Source organism: Miniopterus natalensis, chromosome 5 (genome assembly GCF_054644295.1).
Source record: "Miniopterus natalensis isolate mMinNat1 chromosome 5, mMinNat1.hap1, whole genome shotgun sequence".
NCBI classification, from domain to species: domain Eukaryota; kingdom Metazoa; phylum Chordata; class Mammalia; order Chiroptera; family Miniopteridae; genus Miniopterus; species Miniopterus natalensis.
Window position 1 is genome coordinate 85,290,236 of NC_142085.1, and position 18,017 is coordinate 85,308,252.

The 18,017-nt window shown below is 42.7% G+C and overlaps 1 protein-coding gene across 1 annotated transcript in view; it reads right to left on the reverse strand.

Annotated features, from left to right (window-relative positions):
* Positions 1 to 2,295: 2,295 nt before the first annotated feature.
* The window catches only part of NOX3 (NADPH oxidase 3), a 49,775-nt gene continuing 34,053 nt past the window's right edge, over positions 2,296 to 18,017 (reverse strand). The window contains exons 11-13 of the mRNA XM_016200663.2: positions 14,447 to 14,593; positions 10,022 to 10,146; positions 2,296 to 2,422 (exon numbers count right to left, since the gene is read on the reverse strand). Of these exons, the coding sequence (XP_016056149.1) occupies positions 2,296 to 2,422; positions 10,022 to 10,146; positions 14,447 to 14,593 (399 nt within the window). The remainder of the gene's footprint in view (positions 2,423 to 10,021; positions 10,147 to 14,446; positions 14,594 to 18,017) is intronic.

Consider the following 18,017-nt stretch of genomic DNA (forward strand, 5'->3'; position numbering starts at 1 on the left):
CATCTTTCATAATTCTTATAAAATTAACATCTAGGTCTGCTACAATTTTTTTTCTACTTTGAATAGATTATTTTCTTTTTAAAAAATAACCCACACTTCCTATTTGGTTTTTGCTGCACTAAAGTAATATACTGATTTTTGTTATATTTTTCTGTCTGGATAGGTCAGGCTCTACATAGTATGTAGGGAAGTAGCCTAATATTCACAATGAAAATGGGGGATGCAAACAGCAGAGTTATAAAAAAAAATGCAGCAAAATTTTTATTATTTTTTTAAAGACTTTATTTTTTGGAACAGTTTTAGGTTTACAACAAAATTGAGAGAAATGTATAGAACTTGAAATCTTTTTTAAAAGACGAGTGTATTTTAATTTATTAGATAAAAATAGCTGAATATAGAATGCATTTTATTTTAAAATATACAGGGAAAGAAAAATAATAATTGAAAAGTAATTGAATACAATTAAGAAAAGATCTTTTAATATATCAAATTTTCCTACTAAAGTAAAGATTTAGTATATAAATTTGATTGCAGAAAGTTCGAGTTATAAAGACTAAATCAAACTGAAGTGGGAAAATAAAAATACAGAAAGACTGGGTATATTAAAATTAGTAGAGTTTCAATGATATGCATCAAGCAACACTTAAAGATGCTGAGAAATTCTAATGCAGAGTTAGTAGTAATAATTTTTGAGACATCAGGGAATGTACCTAACTTTTTTCCTAAAGTATATTTAAAGATTGTAGAATTAATGTCAGTATCTGAGGATAAAGTGAAAGAAATGATCAATTTATAATTTAGAAATACCTAAGAGAGCTTAACTGGCTGCCTGACTTTATAAAAATAAATCAGACCAATTTAATTATCTTTTATGGCAGAATGACAACATTAAGCATAAGAAGCATTTGTAAAATATGATCTATTTTAATTGCAATAAATGTTTTTTCTATTGTATATGACATGCTATTTATGAGCTAAGAAAATATGGGTGGTGCCCTGTTCTCAATGGCCAGTTATTACTGACCTGTTCCCACCCAGAGGCTCATAATAACAGGTAGCTGCAAGAATTCGTGGTGGAGTTCTTTGGTTCAATAATAGGATTAAAAATCTAAAGAAAAGTTTTGAGGTATTACTAATTAAACCTGTAGGTATTACTAAGCTAAATACTAGTATTGGTCTCTGATGCTAAACTTCAAAACAATCTTGAAATATTAGGAGGGAAAATTCTAAAAAAATTAACCAGTATTAGTAGAGAAAACGATAAGCTATGAGGAACACTTTGGGAACACTTTTGGGGTGAAACAGTGCTTGATAAGGAAAGACTAGCTCAATGGGAGTACAGAATTTAAAATAAAATCCCAATATGTTTGTGAGGTGGAAGGTGAGTTAGCGTATAAGTGTCAAAATGATCATAGATGAAAATGTTATAGTGATAAAAAGTGTCTGTTAAAAGAAAGTGAGAAAGAAATAAAGGAAGAAAAGAAAAGGAGAGACAAACAGAATTTAGTTGTATTGAAGTGCATGTGGCAAAGCAGATCTAAAAAATCACTGCTCCGTAACACCAGCGGTGCCTCCTCAGCACAGTATGTCCCATTTCAGTGGGCTCTTTTTAGAAGGATGCGAAGCAGTGGAAATGGATTTAAAGAAGAGCAACAAAAATGATTGAAGGGCTATGATATATATATCCTACCCTGAAAGGTTAAGAATTCAGTGTTGTTTGGACTAGAGAAGGGATGATTTTATTGTCATTTTCAAGCACATAAAGGATTTTTGTGAAAGATAACCTCCATTGGTGATTTCTTAGGTCTCCAGGGGATGAAAAAGCACAACGGAGCTTAAGTTTAAGCAGAAAAGATCAGGTTTGGACATAAGGCAGACGTCTCTGCCATCAGGGTGATGGAAATTTGAAATGATTCTACGGAACACTCTGATCCAAACTGTAACACTAGTCTCCACGTTGGATTTACCGTTAAGCATGAAAACAAGTTTGGGAAAGATTCTCTGTATCAGTGGCCATCAAACTACCCACTGGCCAGCTATCTGCCTTTGGATAACCCATGAACTAAGAATGTCTTTTACATTTTTTAGATCATTGAAAACAAATCAAAAGAATATTTCATGATACAAGAAAATTACATAAAATTCAATTTCAGTGCCTATAAATGAAGTTTTATTGGCACACAACCACACCCACTCATTGGCTTTTGTTTGTGGCTACTTTGGTACATTACAATGGCAGCGTTGAATAGTTGTGACGTGACCTATATGATTGTAGCCACTGTTTATCTCCCAAGTCTAGAAGCTTTCTTTGTTGTAATAAAAGTGGACCCCCCTGGGGTCAGCTGATGAATATAAGCGGCACATCCTCTGCAGTGTCTTTGAGAGAGCTTTGGGCCCACAGAAGAACACGCCAACGCTGCTGCTGCAGGAGGGGAAGAGGAAAGAAAGGTTAACGGGTCCAGGCTGGCTGGAAGCCAAGGCGGAATTGTAAAATTGGGAAGCTATTGTGGTCGTGACTTTACTTACTGACTTTCCTCCATGAGCTTCCTTTTTTCTCAGATTCTCTTATTTTCAGCACCATGGTCTCCCAAAGGGCCCCAGGGTCCTGTTATGCCCTAAATCACACTGGTAGGTGGGGTCGAGAAGACTGAGGCTGGTAAATTCATGAGGACTGGGGAGGGAGTTTCAATACAGAGGTAACATGGCCTGGATTTTTGGTCTGGTGACTGATGGATGTCTTCTTGGATGGTAGAATGTAAGCTCTCTGAGAGCAGAAACCTGGACTCTTTTACTCTTCTTATATTTGTACCCCCCAGAATCTTGCCTGGCATACAGTAGACAATCAAGAAGTGTTTATTGAATGAATGAATAAATGGCTCTGCAAGTTATCTGTGTGGTTTTGGGCAAGACACAGGACCTCAGTCTCCAAAACAAAGATAGTGATGACCACATTATGTTTCATTGAAAGTAAAATGAGACAATGCATTCAAAAGGATTTAAAAAGTGTTAGTTATTAATATGCTGTTCAATCCTGCCTTTTTACAGATAATACAACTTATACTAAAGTCATAACAACCTAGTTTATTTCTTCTGGTAGAATTACTTTCGTTTTCAAAGAAGGCCAAAAAGAAGAGTTGGAAAGGGAAAAAAAAGGCATTGATGAAAATGTGGTCACACAAAAGTTGTCATCTGTGACCATGGCATTTCAGAAAACTGTGTTGAAGAGGTATTTTTGCATATAGTGATGGTCCCAGGGATGCTCAAGTCCCCTGTGACCACTACTGCCAGCTCTGCCGATATATAAACAACGCTATCAGTGAGAGGACTCAGGTTACCTCTGGAAGTCAGGAGGGGCTTGTCTCTATATGCACTTACAGAGACCAGGTTTCCCTTGTCTGGCATTGTGCTATTCCTCACAGCAATTTCCAACCTCTGGCATAATTTAATTAGTTACTCTAGTCTAGATCAAAAGCTCTCCTACTTTGCTGTGCATAGAATTATCTAAGCAGATTGTTAAGACTTAGGTTCCCAGGCTTGAGGCCAAGGAACGCATTTTTAGCAAGGCCCCCAGGTGACACAGGCACACAGTGTATGAGCCACACTCTGAGAAACACTATCTTAGAGGAATCCTTCCTTTGCCAGGCTCAGCCCACCACACCACCTCCGGTCTCCATGCCTAGTTTTTGTTAGGAAGCACCACTACAGCATCGTTCTACTCAGCTTTTAAGTTATTGTGGTTCTCTGCCCTGTGTCATATACACATTTAATTATGGTTCCAGGAACACAAGATCCATGGGAGAAATGGATGGCGCAATTACATTTCAAACTCTAGCTTCAAAGAAACTTACCAAGTGGATTCATTTATAAATGACAATATATTTAAAATCTGTTAAGTCTTATTTTTAAAGACGACATTCCCATGGCTAAGTTGGAGAAAGTGCTTTTTTCAGAACACATTTCTTACTGGAAAATATGAGTTTATGGCTTATTGAAGCAAGTGTAAGGTGTTTATGGAAAGTGCTGTTGGTCCCACCACTTTGGTGCTGATCCACTTTGGACACATAAAGCACCTGCCCGAAGCCCTATTTCCTTCTCTGTAAAATGGGAGAATTATAGTACCCAGCTCCTAGAACCCCTGTGAGGATTAGACGTTGTGGGTCCAGCTTTCTGCCCCATGTTTGGTCCACAGTGAACTCTCAGAGACAGCTGACGTTACAGCCCACACGGCATCTGCCTGCTCTAGGAAGCTGTACAGAAGATCTGAAGTGGCCTCTTAACCCAGAGATGACTGCAGACTTCCTGGATCAGCACTCTACCACTAGGTTTTGTGATTTCTGGACTGAAATGTTTTGGATGATAGATGGGTCAGGCATAACCTTTCCCAGTGAAAGTCACAGCTTGGCTCTGTGTCTGATGCCCAGAGGTATCCTTGTATCCAGGTTCAAAGATGCAGTTATGGGTGGTGATATTTTTCCATTACTGTAGGTGTCACCAAAGACATTGCCACTGGCCCATTCCCAACAGGCTAAGATTGCCCTTTCGTTGGCTGCCACAGCGATGCTTGCAGAAGCTGAGGCTGCCCTTTTATGCTCTGCCTGTAAGACTCTGTTTCAAAGGATTCTGATTGCTGGCTGCCAGGTAGACCACCGGTGTCCCCAGCAGTTCACAGCTACCCTGTTTCTCTTGAAGTTTCAGCTATTACACGGCCCAGCTAAGTCTCACAAAGCCATTTATTGTCCACCTTCCACTAGGCGGAAAGGCCAGTCCCTCACTAGCCAACTGTGATCCTGTCCCCACGCGTGGCATTCCTTTGCTCGCTTTGTTTATCCTGCTCGGCATTTGTGATTTCAAACATGGAGATTTCTTGTCACAAGTGCGAACTGCAACTCACAGAGCTGAGAACCCACCCAGAGTGGTTAAGACACAGATGTGGCTGTATTTCGCCGCCTCCTTTATGAGGCAATGGACAAGTGCAACAGAACCCTAATGGGGTTGGTAAAGAAAAAAATCTATAAAATTTAATTACCCACGATTGCTTAGAATTAAAAGAAACATTCTCTGTAAAAGAAGTATAAAAACACGAGGCATGCTCTGTAGTTTATAGCCTGCCGAGCTTGCACACGCAGGAGGAGTTGGATCGGGGACATTACAGCATTGATGAGTCTGAGCTGCTGGCTCTGATGAGCAAAGGACACATTTTACGCAAGCTGCAAGGACGGTTACCGTTACAGCATTGTATTTAACTCCGACAACGTCAGAGCACGTCCCCTTTGTCCTCTCGTATTTACTAGATAACTATCATCTTTTCTCTGGGGGCTGAGGCATTTTTCAAAGCAGCTCGGCAATGAAAGGCATTGGAAATGCCACCCCCGGGAGATTTCTGGCCAGCAGATGCATGGGAGGTGGGGTGCGCCCGGAGTCACCCCGCCATCTTCCTGGATTCCCAGCTTCTGCTGCCTTAGCCCTTCTCTCTTTAAATTGCATGCTTGTTTTTATGTGTTGGCTTTTATACTTGGTAAGTTATAACCCTGTAGGGGCAGACCCTAAACCCCATTTAAAAAAATCAAATTACTTTATACTCTGAGCGCTTTCTGCAAATAAAATCGATAAACAGGAGCTTCCCATGAATTTACGAAGGCTTGGCAGGAAGACAAGGAGAGCTACAAATTCGGCATCAGACAATGGACACGACTTCTGGGGAATCATTCCTAGAGGATGCTTTTCTTTACCCAGGCCTTCAAACGATTCACCACATAATCCTATTTCATACAACACCTTCTTTTTCATGACCACAGATGATCATTGTGTTGGCCGGTTTCTTTTTTTAGAAGATCAGCTCCCAGTTGATCAGTAGCGGCCTGCCCTGTTACTTCTCTGCATCCTGATTACTCAGGTGTTCACTAGGACCTCCAGGCAGCTCTGACAGCTTACTGTTGCGGCCCTCCTGCCCTCTTCCCACCAACTCCGTCTTCCCTGGCAAGAGTAGGGCTCTTGTCCCAGCTTCCTCACCCTTCTTATGGCCCTTCCACTTAACGAGGCTGGTCACTGTGCTGGACCCTGAGGAGCAGAGGTAACGTGCTGTCCTTGAGGATGTCAAATGAAAGTAGTTGACTTGTAGCATTAGATCCCTGGAAATGATAGACCCATTTTTTTCCCCAACCCTGTCATCTCCCCCTCTTTGATAAAACACTAAAATACATATACCTTCATATAGAAATATCCTAACATTTTTGCCATAGCTAATGATTTGGTAGGTAATATCACCAAAGTAACTTTGTAGAGCAATGATGAATCTACCTTGTGCTCACCCACCTCCCTAACCCTACCTACCACAAATGGAGTAATAATGCCAATAATTTTCATTGAGTCTTCACTGGATTGTAAATAAAGAGCTGGTATCCTCTGATAAAAAGATGCTATTTAAATATGCAAACACTATCCCAACCATACGTTGATGATGGCATTAGTTTGCTCATGAAGCTAAAATTTGTCATGTGTGGGATTTCCTTTGAAGTCTACTTGTTTGAACATTCTGAACACTTTAGCCCTATAATGAATGTTTAGTATTCCTGTTCGACAGAGGGCCTTATATTCTATAATCAGAATGCCAATTTCTTAGAAATATAATTTAGGAACACTTTGCACATATGCACGTACAAATGAGAAGTAGAGGGTGTGCATACCAGCAAATGTGGCTCCAGATGGACACATTTACTCCCTTTAGCTTAAAGGTATTTTTACATCTCTGAAAACAACTGCTGGTCTAAAATACACTCTTACAATATGGATTAGAAGCTCCCAGTCACCTCTGCTCATCCCTGGGTTGGGCTGAACTGTCTTGACAAATGGCTGTACTCTTTTAGTCTTTATTTTCACTTTCAGATGAAAGAAGCACTTCTATTGAAGTTATGAAAAAACTCTTCAGAGTTTTTATGGTAATTAATTACATAAAGTTACACGCCTACAAGGCATGCTGAAGTTATTAGTAGATAAGTCACAAATAGCAAACCACAAATATTATGTGAAGTGTAAGATCAAAGATCGAAGTCCTATGGAAAATCATTTTATTCAATTAATTAAAAACAAATGACCCATACATCCAGAAGGCTGAGTATATGCACAATATGTGTTTAACAGAAAAGTAGCTAGATGCGACAAAAATCTATTTTCATTCTGTGTACCTCCTTGGAAATGATTTCCTGGTTTTCTGAATATTTGTCTAAAGCTTGGGAACATACTGAAAACGCTTACAAAAAATGAAACGCAACTTCTGTGTTTGTGTAAGGTGCACATTATTATAGATAAGTGAGACAGACACCAGTGCACGTATTCAACTAACCATATTTTAACTGGAAGCCTAGTTTTCATTATTTTTATGTTTAGAGTACTGTTCTGTGCTTGTCTAACAGGCAGGATACCACAGCGGTCACTACCATGTCAACCATGTCGATCAGAATCAGTTTTATGCATCTATTCACTATTGGTTGATCTGTAAAACCATACTTGTGTGTGTGTAATACAGCCGACATAATTATGAAAATTAATTGCAAAGGAAAACAATAGAACCCACTTCCTCATTTTCAGCTTCCAGACTCTGATCCCTTTTTAATTTTGTCTTCCCCTTTCCTTATTTGTATTCATTCTGATGCCCATCGGTTTGCTTCCCGATTACTGTTATTTTTGCAATTTTCCAGTTCCTTTATCGCAGGCACCATTCTCTTTGATCTGCTTTCCTTCAAGCTTTGGTGCTGTTTTTTCATGTTCTATAAAAAATGTCTGCCCCTCTTCCCTTTATTCTTTTGATTTAACTCTTTCTTTTGAGAACAAGAACAAACCCCAGCTTTGAGCGAACAGGTAAGTGTTTTTGAAAGAGGGAGCCCTAAGAATCCCGGGCTTCGTGCTGATGAATGGAAATGGTTGAGAGCCCACTTCAAAGGGCCCCAGGAACAAAGAACCTTTTTTGAGGCCACTAACAAACCCACCAGTTCTCTCTGACCCATCTTCGCCAAAAGATAGGAGCTAATGACAGGACAGACCTGTCTTGTAAGACTAGCCAAGCAGTCTTGGGAACAAACGTATCCTTGACATAATCAGGGGAAAACATGCTGTTTATCTCTTTAATAACCATCTTGAGGAAAATTAATGTTCCTTTGTCCTTTGTGTAGAACCATAATTGGATTGTGTATTTCATTTATATCTGGACAGAGGCCAGGATATTGAAATACTTCTTCATATTAAATTTTCTTGTTTAAAAATTAGATTTTATTGGCATTCTCTTTCTAAGATTTCTTCATTAAAAGCTTCATTAAACATAAATTTTCTTTCGCACAGCAGAAAACAACGTTATTTTAAGGAGGTCATTTGAAAAGTCTTTTGGAAGGGTGGTGCTAAAGCCCTTTACTGGCGACTCATCTTCCCAGGGAGCTGGCACTCCAGGGTTAAAATGATAATTGCTTTGCCTACATGTGTCTAATATTAATGGCATTGATAGTTGAAGCTATATAACAAGTTGTGGTGTTCTAGAGTCTAAGGCTCTTACAGATATGCTAATTTAAAAATTTGGGCTAGCAAGTGAGCTGTAGAGGCTTGATTCAGTGCTGTCCAGACTTTGGGGCCTGTTTACTCAGAAAGAGATGAAGTCATCCATCAGGAAGAGTTTACATAGCTACTGTGCTGAGAAAATCAGGCTAAATACATTTTTGTGCTAAGCTTTGATTATTGCTTCTGAAAAGGAATGTGCACTCTCTTCACAGGGCAACAAGAAAAGTGACAGCTACACTGTTTCCCATCTTCAAACTGTCCTCTTTTCCTCACTCCCTGCAAAACCAGGCACACTCACTTTGCAGCACCACGCAACATAACTCTTTGGGCAGAGTCTGTGCAAACTCAGTGCCTCTCTTAGTCTCTTGATGTTTCTGGCTCATGCCTTTCTGACGGAAAGGAGACCATGAAATAGTTTGCCTCAAAAGGCCTTCCCCACTGTGCTGCAAACCTCATGTGTAACAGAAATAAACAAATGCAGTGTGAGACGGCAATAGGGACAATCATCATAAAGAGGGGTCCTATCTCTAAGGACTTACAACCAAGATGAGTCTGCGTCAAAGCCTGCAGAGTGGGAACATTCACTCTATGAGAACTGAGTCTAAAACACTTATTAGATGAATAGATATATTTTTTTCCAAAAGGAGCAAATAGCAACAAAAAACTGGATTGTGGCAGTAACATGAGCTTATGACATTTTGTTAGTTTTCTACTTAAAATTTTTTTTCTACCTATATACTCTTGAAGGAAACTGCAGATAAAATGATCCATTCCTGCCTCTGGACATGTACCCTATGGGTGTGAGATGAAGGGTGGTGACCTTCAGGGCTCAGAGGAGGCTGGCTGGGGCTTAGGGGGCAGCTAACATCTACTGAGTCTATTGTAGGCACTTTATACATATTCCTGTGTTTCATCCTCACAGAAGCCTAGGAGGTAAGCAGTGCTGCTATCTATCTGTAGTTCACAGAGAAGGGGACTGAGTGAGTGGCTGAATAAATAACCTGACCAAGTAAACTGGTGGCTATGGTAGAGCCAGGATTTACACCCAGGCACTGGGGCTCCACATCCTGGGTCTTTAACCACCATGCGAAATCCCCACTGGGTTTTATAACTTTGTCTGCTTTGCTAGACATGCTACATACAGTTTGCAGTTGGATGTAAGTGAATTCTCCCGTTGGGTATAGAGATCAACTATGTACACCAAGGATTTCTTGAAGACATGGGTAGTGTAAGAAACACCATCTTTTAGTTTAAGTGTGAAAGCGGGTCAGTGTAGTCGCTAATTGTGGGGTGCTGTAAGCCAGTCAGGCAGACATCGAAGTTCCAGAAATATCCCAGGGCCACCTATTATAAGGCCACCGTCTTATCTCTGAGTGAGATGCCCGCTGCTGCAGCTTAACCAGGGCGCCCGAGAGCTGTCCGTTTCAGCAGCAACTTGTCCTTTCCCAGGGAGGCTCCAGTGGCGGGGGGGAAGCCTTACCTGGGGTGATCATAGGCTATCTGCCTGAACTCGTGGTTCCAGTTAGGTCTTCCATAGAAGGTTTTCTGCTTTAGTCCCGTAATCACGTCAGTATTTTTATCCCAGTGCAAAGCTATATGAATAGCCTACAATAAAAATTGTGGTATCAGATGACATTTAGAAAAATCAGGAGTCTGCTACCAAATAAAAGTAATTATGCTCATTTGTAGATTTAATACTCAAGAAATTCTTTATGGGGCTGGAAATGCTTATTATCATTATTATCAGATGTCACCCATCCTGCATCTTGGGACAGGCGTCTGAATCATTTATCTTTGCATCCCATGGTGGGTGCTATTGGTACGAGGCACCTCCCACATAGTAGATGTGCAATAACAGGAGCCTAGAAGGAAGATTTTTCCTTAGGAAATGAGAGGAATAGAGTAAATTTGGTTAAGGGAAAGCAAGCATTAAACTGCTTCCTTTTTCCTGCCAAACTTTTCAAAAATTAATCACTACCTTTGTCTCCATTCATTTAATACTAAACCTTGGGGATCTGAGAAAGGCTGACAGGTTAAAGTGACAGGAAACAGCCAAGAAGATCTCAACCAGGCTGCCTACTGGGTTGAAAGAGTTTGCAATGCACTGTCCAGGTCCAAGGGCGAGGAGGATGCTGAGTCTGGCAGACAGGACATGGTGGCCAAACCTAGCAAGGGCCTGGTTGGAGCTCCATGTGCAGCTGCTCGCCTTCAAATTGCATGAACACACCCAGGCATCAGGTCGACGAGGAAGAGCCTGGGCATAGCAATGCCTAGCAATAACTTTTTTGTTGTCATTAAATTCTGGTAGCTACTTTGTTTACCTTTTGGGATTCGTGTCCCCTGTGCTCCTCCCCTCCACCCCTCCACAGATCTTGAACTTGTGTGTTTTTACCCTTCGGTGCTCTGGTTTCTCACATCTTAACTTTTTCTGCTCCTATCCAGTTTGTCTAACAACCCTGCTAGGCCCAACTCTTGCCCCAGGTTCCTCCTGAGCACCTGATGTCCCCAGCTGGGCTTCCTCTCAGTCTAGAAAGCAGCCAGGGGAAGGGGGTAGGGAGGCTGAGTGGAAAATATTGGTCATGCCCTAGCAGGCTAGTCGATGGCTGGCCATGGTGGAACCGCGGAGACCCAGGCTGCGGGAAGTTGCTGTCAGGCCAGTCCTGCCCCCAGGCAGCTATGGGAGTGAGTTTGGGAATAAGACTCCAGGAGAGAAAAATGGTGCGAGGAGGGTGGGTTTATCAAGATGGAGAGTGAAGCACGAAGGTGAAACAGGAGGCCAGGAAATACACGAGAGCTGAGGACTGGGTAGGAAGGAGCCTTGGAAATTGGCAGAAGCCCTGTTACCAGAACTGGAGCCAAAGTCAGAGCTATATTGGCCTCCAGGCTGGAGTGGTGGCTCGGCATCCCTACCGCTCCCCTGCGTAACAGCAGGACTGATTGGTGCCACACAGTGAGCTGGTTTCTGCTGTGGGCAAGGAGGACGACACAGTCCATTTACTTTTGACCAAGTGCCAGATCTAATGAGCAACCCAGCTTGATTCTCCTTGGCTTCCTCACCATGTGGCCAACCACTGCTTCCTGATTCTGTTTGTGTTGTAGAATCCCATTGCTTCTACTTCTCTCTGGCTCTTCTTTTCATTGTTTTAATAGTTTATTGATTTTTAGAGGGAGAGGAAGGGATAAGAGAGAGAAGTCAATGTGAGAGTGTAACATCGATCAGCTGCCTCCCGCATGCCCCGTACTGGGGATCGAGCCTGCAACCCGAGCATGTGCCCTAACCAGGAATCGACCTGGCAACCTGTTGGTGCTCAGGATGATACCCAACCAACTGAGACACACCGGCCAGGGCTCTCTGGCTTCTCTTTTGATTCAAGGGAGAAACACTAGGTTTTGTTTTCCAATTATATTCTCCTGTCACAAAAGGTAGCTGCCTCTATTCTCAGCTCTATGCACCTCTTAGAGACCATTACACCCCAAAGAGCTTCCATTTCCATGTTCCCGATTAGCATGAGTTACAAAGGTAAACCCCGGCTTTCTCCCCAAGCCCTCCTCTTCCTGCCTGAGTGGAGTCCTGCATCTCAAACTTCCCAAACCTATTTTTATTAATTCTTTCTGTTCCTTCAAATTGATCATCATAGCTAAAAATGAATCTTCCCGAATCATTTGTGACTCCAGTTGTTGAGTGATTCCCATCAGCGGGCAGCGTGTGCCGAGTGGGAGGTACAGAGAAGAAAGAGACTGCCTCTGCTTTGTGAGGAACTGGTCGTTGAAGGGGGTAGGGCCACAGTCATCTGCACGAGAGACAGAAACAAGTGCTCTGCAGGAGCCCTGAGGGGTTCTGACCAAGGGAACTGGGGAAGGCTTTACAGGGGCCTGGGGTTAGAGATGATTCCGTGCAGTAGGCAGAGGGGAGGGACACGGCAGGGAAGGGGGACAATAAAAGGGAGGACATGAGGGTGCACAGCATGGTAGGAGAACACGCATTCTTTGGTGGCCCCAGTGCCAGGGGAAGTGAGAGTGGAAGGGGGCAAGTGGGTTGCCATCAGTTCAGGAAGGGACTTAGGCACTCACAGTACTTTAAGTCTCGGCATTATTTAATAGGAAAAAGGCCTTTCCTGCTTATGGTAGTGGTAGCACTGAGCTGCCAGTCACTGATGTTCGAGCTCTTGGAACTGTATTTGTTCCGTATTTCTCAGCCCAATGCTCAATTAATCTCCAAACCCTGTTGATTTGCCCTTCGTGATACCTTTTCCATCTGTCCCTTCTGTGCTTGTCATTCTGCCACATCGAGGTTGCTGGATTCAGTTTAACAATAGGCTGTTCCTAAAACAGCCTTTTGATTTCTTACTGACAGACTGCATCAGTTATTTTATTCCTGGAATTTGAGCATCTCAAGTGTTTCCAACATGTCAATGTGAAAATTTAATAATATTACTTTAAATTACTTATAATTATAAAAAGTATATGTTATAGTACACTTTTGGGAGGGACAGATGGGATGGGGCGAAGTTGTGTTGCCACAAAATCAAACAGAGCCCCAGTCTCCCAAGTGGCTGGGGGTTCCTAGGTGGACACTCGGATCAGTTCACTCTAGAAGCCGGGAGCAGAGCAGGGAACTAGCAAGCAAAAGACGAAGGCTATGCCTGAACTTCACCGAATGGATCATTAGTCAAAACCCCACTCGAATGAGGAAAATGTTTGTTTGGAAAACAACACTATTAAGATGCTTCAAACCTAGTCCCTACCCCCCCTGAAAAACAAAACAAAACAAGACACACACCTATATTTCAAATTATCACAGAGGTACAAATAGTTAAGGCTGACCACAAATGAGACCTTAGAAGTTCAGTTAGTTACTGAATTTCAACCAAAATTTTGCTCATGAAAAGGCAGGGTAAAATGACAGTGATGTCCTATAAGGTCACTGCGTGTGTGTGTGTGTGTGTGTGAGAGAGAGAGACAGAGACAGAGACAGAGACAGAGACAGAGACAGAGACAGAGTGCGCTCGCTGGCTTATAGGAGCACATTCACTTGTGAGTAGAGGGATTAATACAAATCTCCTTGACTCACATACACTCTCCTTAAGGTAAATATCTATAGCAGCCACTATAGAAGTGCCCATTAGAACAGACACTTATAACCTAGTAATCATGTCACTGTAGCTTCCACATTTGAGGAGTTAAAACAACTTAAAATTTAACAGTTATCATTCAATATTCTCAACACTAAAATACTACCGTAGTATTTTACCGTGGTATACATGATTTTGGGTAAATTCAACCTGAATATTTCTAATCTAGTCCACCCCAGAGCACCTGCTACAACAGAAGATCGTTTTGCTCTTGGGTGAATTAACAAACAGGCACACACTTTCTAAGAATGCCATAACAAACAGCATCTCTAGATGAATCACATATTCACAGTGATTATTTTCTATAGACACTCACATACTTTACAAGATAAAACAGTGAATATAAACACGAGGGAGTTTTTTTCTGTCGAGCTCTGAACAGCTTAAAGCATAGAATTAGAACCAATTAGGAGCTCAACTTGACAGTACAGCCAATAATATTCGCTTGATGTCGCTCATATAACAAATGCCACTTTCAGTGACATAATTTTTCTTGGATTTCCAAACTTGGGATTGTCTTCCACGGATCACCGTCTTTTCCCACCTTCTTTCCTAGTCCTCAGCATGTTAACTATAGGTTCTTTCATCGCTTCGATTTGAGTAGCTCTTTCTAGTCTGGTTTGATTTCACCCTCTTTTCCTCTTTAAGAACCAAAAAATAATTCTTCCATGCTGCCAGAAACTATATAGCTAATTATTAGAACTGTTCCTCTTCTCTCTGCTCTATTATTAGATGACTTAGATACTATTGCTCATTCTCGGTCTTATCAATACCTGGTTTTCATCCCAGCCAGTAAGAAATATATGGTAACTCAGGAGGTGAGTTCTCCCTCGCTCACTCATGCGTGTTTCCAGCGAGACTAGGAGGTCAGCAAACCACTCAAAGGCTCTGGAATCCCGGCAAATCCAATAGAAATACACCTGCCGAGAGAAGAGAGGAGAACGGATTTGTCCCTCTTTTCACAATGTGCTGATGATCGCAAGCTACTTTATCTCCATCAAATTATTTGAGCCCAAATGGGCACTTCTGCAAAATGACATGCTTCTCTCTGCCAGTGAACAGTCACACTGTGATTTCTTTTGAAAAAATTCACGTGGCGTTTGAAAAGGCCCAGAGTGAATTCAGAGTCGGAGAGCCTGTTGGCTGTTGCCAGTCTCTGGATGAAAATCAATTCACCACATTCCTGGCTGTGCTTCTCCTGAACGAGGTTAATAATCATAACTAGCTGTGCCTTTCACCGCTCCCGAAGGGGGATACACCGTTGAACCAGCCCTTCATCTTTCCTTATGACCTAAGCTGGGGATTTGGACTCTCTTCTACCGAGACCCCAAAGGCTCAGGCGCTAATCCACTTCACCAGTTTGGCCTCCAGGGGTGTGGATTATGGAAATTGCAGGATCAAGCACGTGGGCCAGGAATTTCCCCTCAGCCAGGCTTGTCATTGTCCAAGAAGGCTGGTGGGTGGTGCCTATGGTTGTGTGTCAACTGCTGTAATAAAATTATATCTAGGAACATTTATAAAAAACAAGAACCTCTCTGTATTTAGTGAATGGACTGTGACAAGTAGTAGTTTGGGTTTGTTAAAAATACAGGCTTAGTTTTTGTGCTTTGAGCTTTAGATAATTGTCTCTGGAAGAAACCACAGGAGATAGATCTATTAATTCTCCTGATTTTTCTCACACTCCCACCTCATTTTACCCACTGTTGTTTCCACAGCCCCTCCCCAAAGAGACACATCTCTACTGCTTAACAAAGTCTGCCAGGGGGCTGGCCTTGAGCCCCACCAGGAATGGTCTCCTCCAATCCTCAGTGTCCTCCCCACTCGCTCCACCAGCCAGCCCGCAAACTCACCATCATATAATGGAAGTTACAGTTGAGAGTTAATTAACAGGCAAAAATTCATGAAAAAAAAAAATCATGGAATGTATTTCAAGGCTAAGCATCATGCTCTTTCTCTGCAGGTTTGGGCAGGAATTTAAAATATTAACAGCCAGGAGGAGCAGGAGCTAGTATGGTAAGATCTTTTCTCTTAAGGATTTGTTGGACAGCTGCCACTTGGAAGGGGATTTTGAGTATTAATTTCAGGACAAATGATAATCTCTAGGTATGTTAACCCCCCGAAGGAGGGCTTGTCTCTTCTCAGCTGTGAAACTGAGCCAGTGGTTCCTTTAGGTGAGTGCTCGAGGGCCCCATAAGCACAGAGATTGGTTCACCCACTATGTATTAAATGCTTAGTCTGTGGCAGTACTGTGGGCTCTGGAACTATAACAGCAAACAAAAGAGACAAAAATTCACTGTCCTTATGTCAGCCAGTGATGAGTGCCATATAGAAACAGGCAGGCCAGAAAGGGCTGCAATATGAAGTCCAGTGGTCAAGGAGAGGAAACTTTTGAGCAACGATGTGGAAGAGGCCAGGGAGTGGGATAGTCAGGAGTGGACCTCTACAGAGGGAGGGAAAAAAGGTGGGGTTCCCTGAGTGGGGCCTGTCTGGCAGAGCCAGGACGGGATCGCCAGAGCGAGAGCGGAGGGCACGGCAGGCGCCCGTGCCCAGCAGGCAGCGCTGTGATCTGAGGAAGCTCCGTGAGGGCAGGACTGGCCTGGCTGCAGTGTGGGTTATAGACGGTCTGTGCGTGCAGGGTGGGGTGGGCAGGGAGGAGCGGACAAGGCCGGGAGGCTGACTTCTGGCTCTGTGCTGAAGAACACCGCTCTCTGCTTCCCCTTCACTTGGTGTGGTACCTCATCTAAAGTATTTTTTGCAAACCTTAGCCCTCCCTGTAACTTGCTTTGCTCCCCATGGACATAGAAAAGCTACTGAATTTAACTCTGTTCTCACCTATGCACATCTCCCTTCTGCCCTCTGTAGGCTGTTTTATCTAAGAACACAAGTGGTGACAGTTGGCGTAGAACAAACTTCACTGACTCATTTTCTCTTATTCCCACTCTTTAAGGAACATGCTTAACATACATTCAGGTAGAAATAATAAACCAAAACATTTGTTTTTTAAAAAAACCTGTCAATTTCAAATCCAATCCCAATCATTCTCACTTGAAAAATGCCCCCATCTCGGCTTTCCTTTCAAACAGAAATCACTCCTGTCCTGACTTTCTTGTGGCTTAGCCTTGGGTTAGCGTTCTTAGGGTTTGAGAACCTTTACACTTTTGCTCCCTTGTAACGGCCTTGTGTGTCTCCCCGCTGTAATCGACTTATAGGTGCACGCATGACACAGTGTAGAAAACTAAACAGGCTCAGGAGAAGTGCTCCAGGCAGGGAAAGAACAAGAGACTTTGATGCTTTTTCATCTTTCTGATGGTGAGGGACATGCTGCAGAGGGACAGAGGAATTCCACTGCTGCATGTTGGCCAGGAGGAAGGACCTGGTCAGTGGTACAACAAACATCCCAAACAACAGGCTACACCCCCATGACCTGTGCTTCCTAACCCCCACCCCTCCTCAGTCTCCAAAAATAAAATGACCCTAAAATCATTTATGTAAACCATGGCTTTCAGGATTCTGTAGCTAATATCTGAGACCCAAAATAGATAAGGTTACTTTAAAAGGCTTTGTTAAACAGAAAGTCACGCTCAATAAAATGATAAAAGCTCAGAGCTGTTAGCTGTTGTGTCATTTGAAAGCACTTATAGAACAAACACCCTAAGTTTAAGAACAAAGGGGGCCACTGCCTTACTTGGAGGTCTGTGTCCCCACCGGTCACTTCTGAATTATAGATGGTGGTCATCGAGGGGAGGTGAAACCAAACTTTATCCCCACTACAGTCTGAGAGCCTCAGCATGGGTCACAAAGGCCTAGTCCTGCAAGAGGAGCTCCTTCACTAGCAAAATGAAACCTAAGCTCCAGTGTGCTAAACCCATAGGGAGGAGTTTCATAGGTGCCGGGGTTGACCTTGACCTTGGTCAATGCTTCCACCACAATGGAGTTGCAATGTGACCTTGCCTGCTCCTGGGCAGCACTCTTTGTTCCCCATTGTTATGGACTGAATGTTTGTGTCCCCCTCAAATTCATAAGTTGAAACCTAGTGGGATGGTATTTGGAGATGATCCTTTCAAAAGTGGTTATATTTAGATAAGGTCATGAGGGTGGAGCCTCTAATATGGGATTAGTGCCCTTCTAAGTAGAGGAAGAGATCAGAGCACTTTCTCTCTGTCAAGTGAGGGCACACGGAAGGTGACCATCTGCAAGCAAGGAAGAGATTTCTCGCTAGAATCCAGCCTTGCTGGCACCCTGACCCTGGACTTCCAACCTCCAGCACTGTGAGAAGTACGTTTGTTGTTAAAATTAGCCAGTCTGTGGCATTTTGGTATAGCAGCCTGAGCTGGCTAAGAGAGT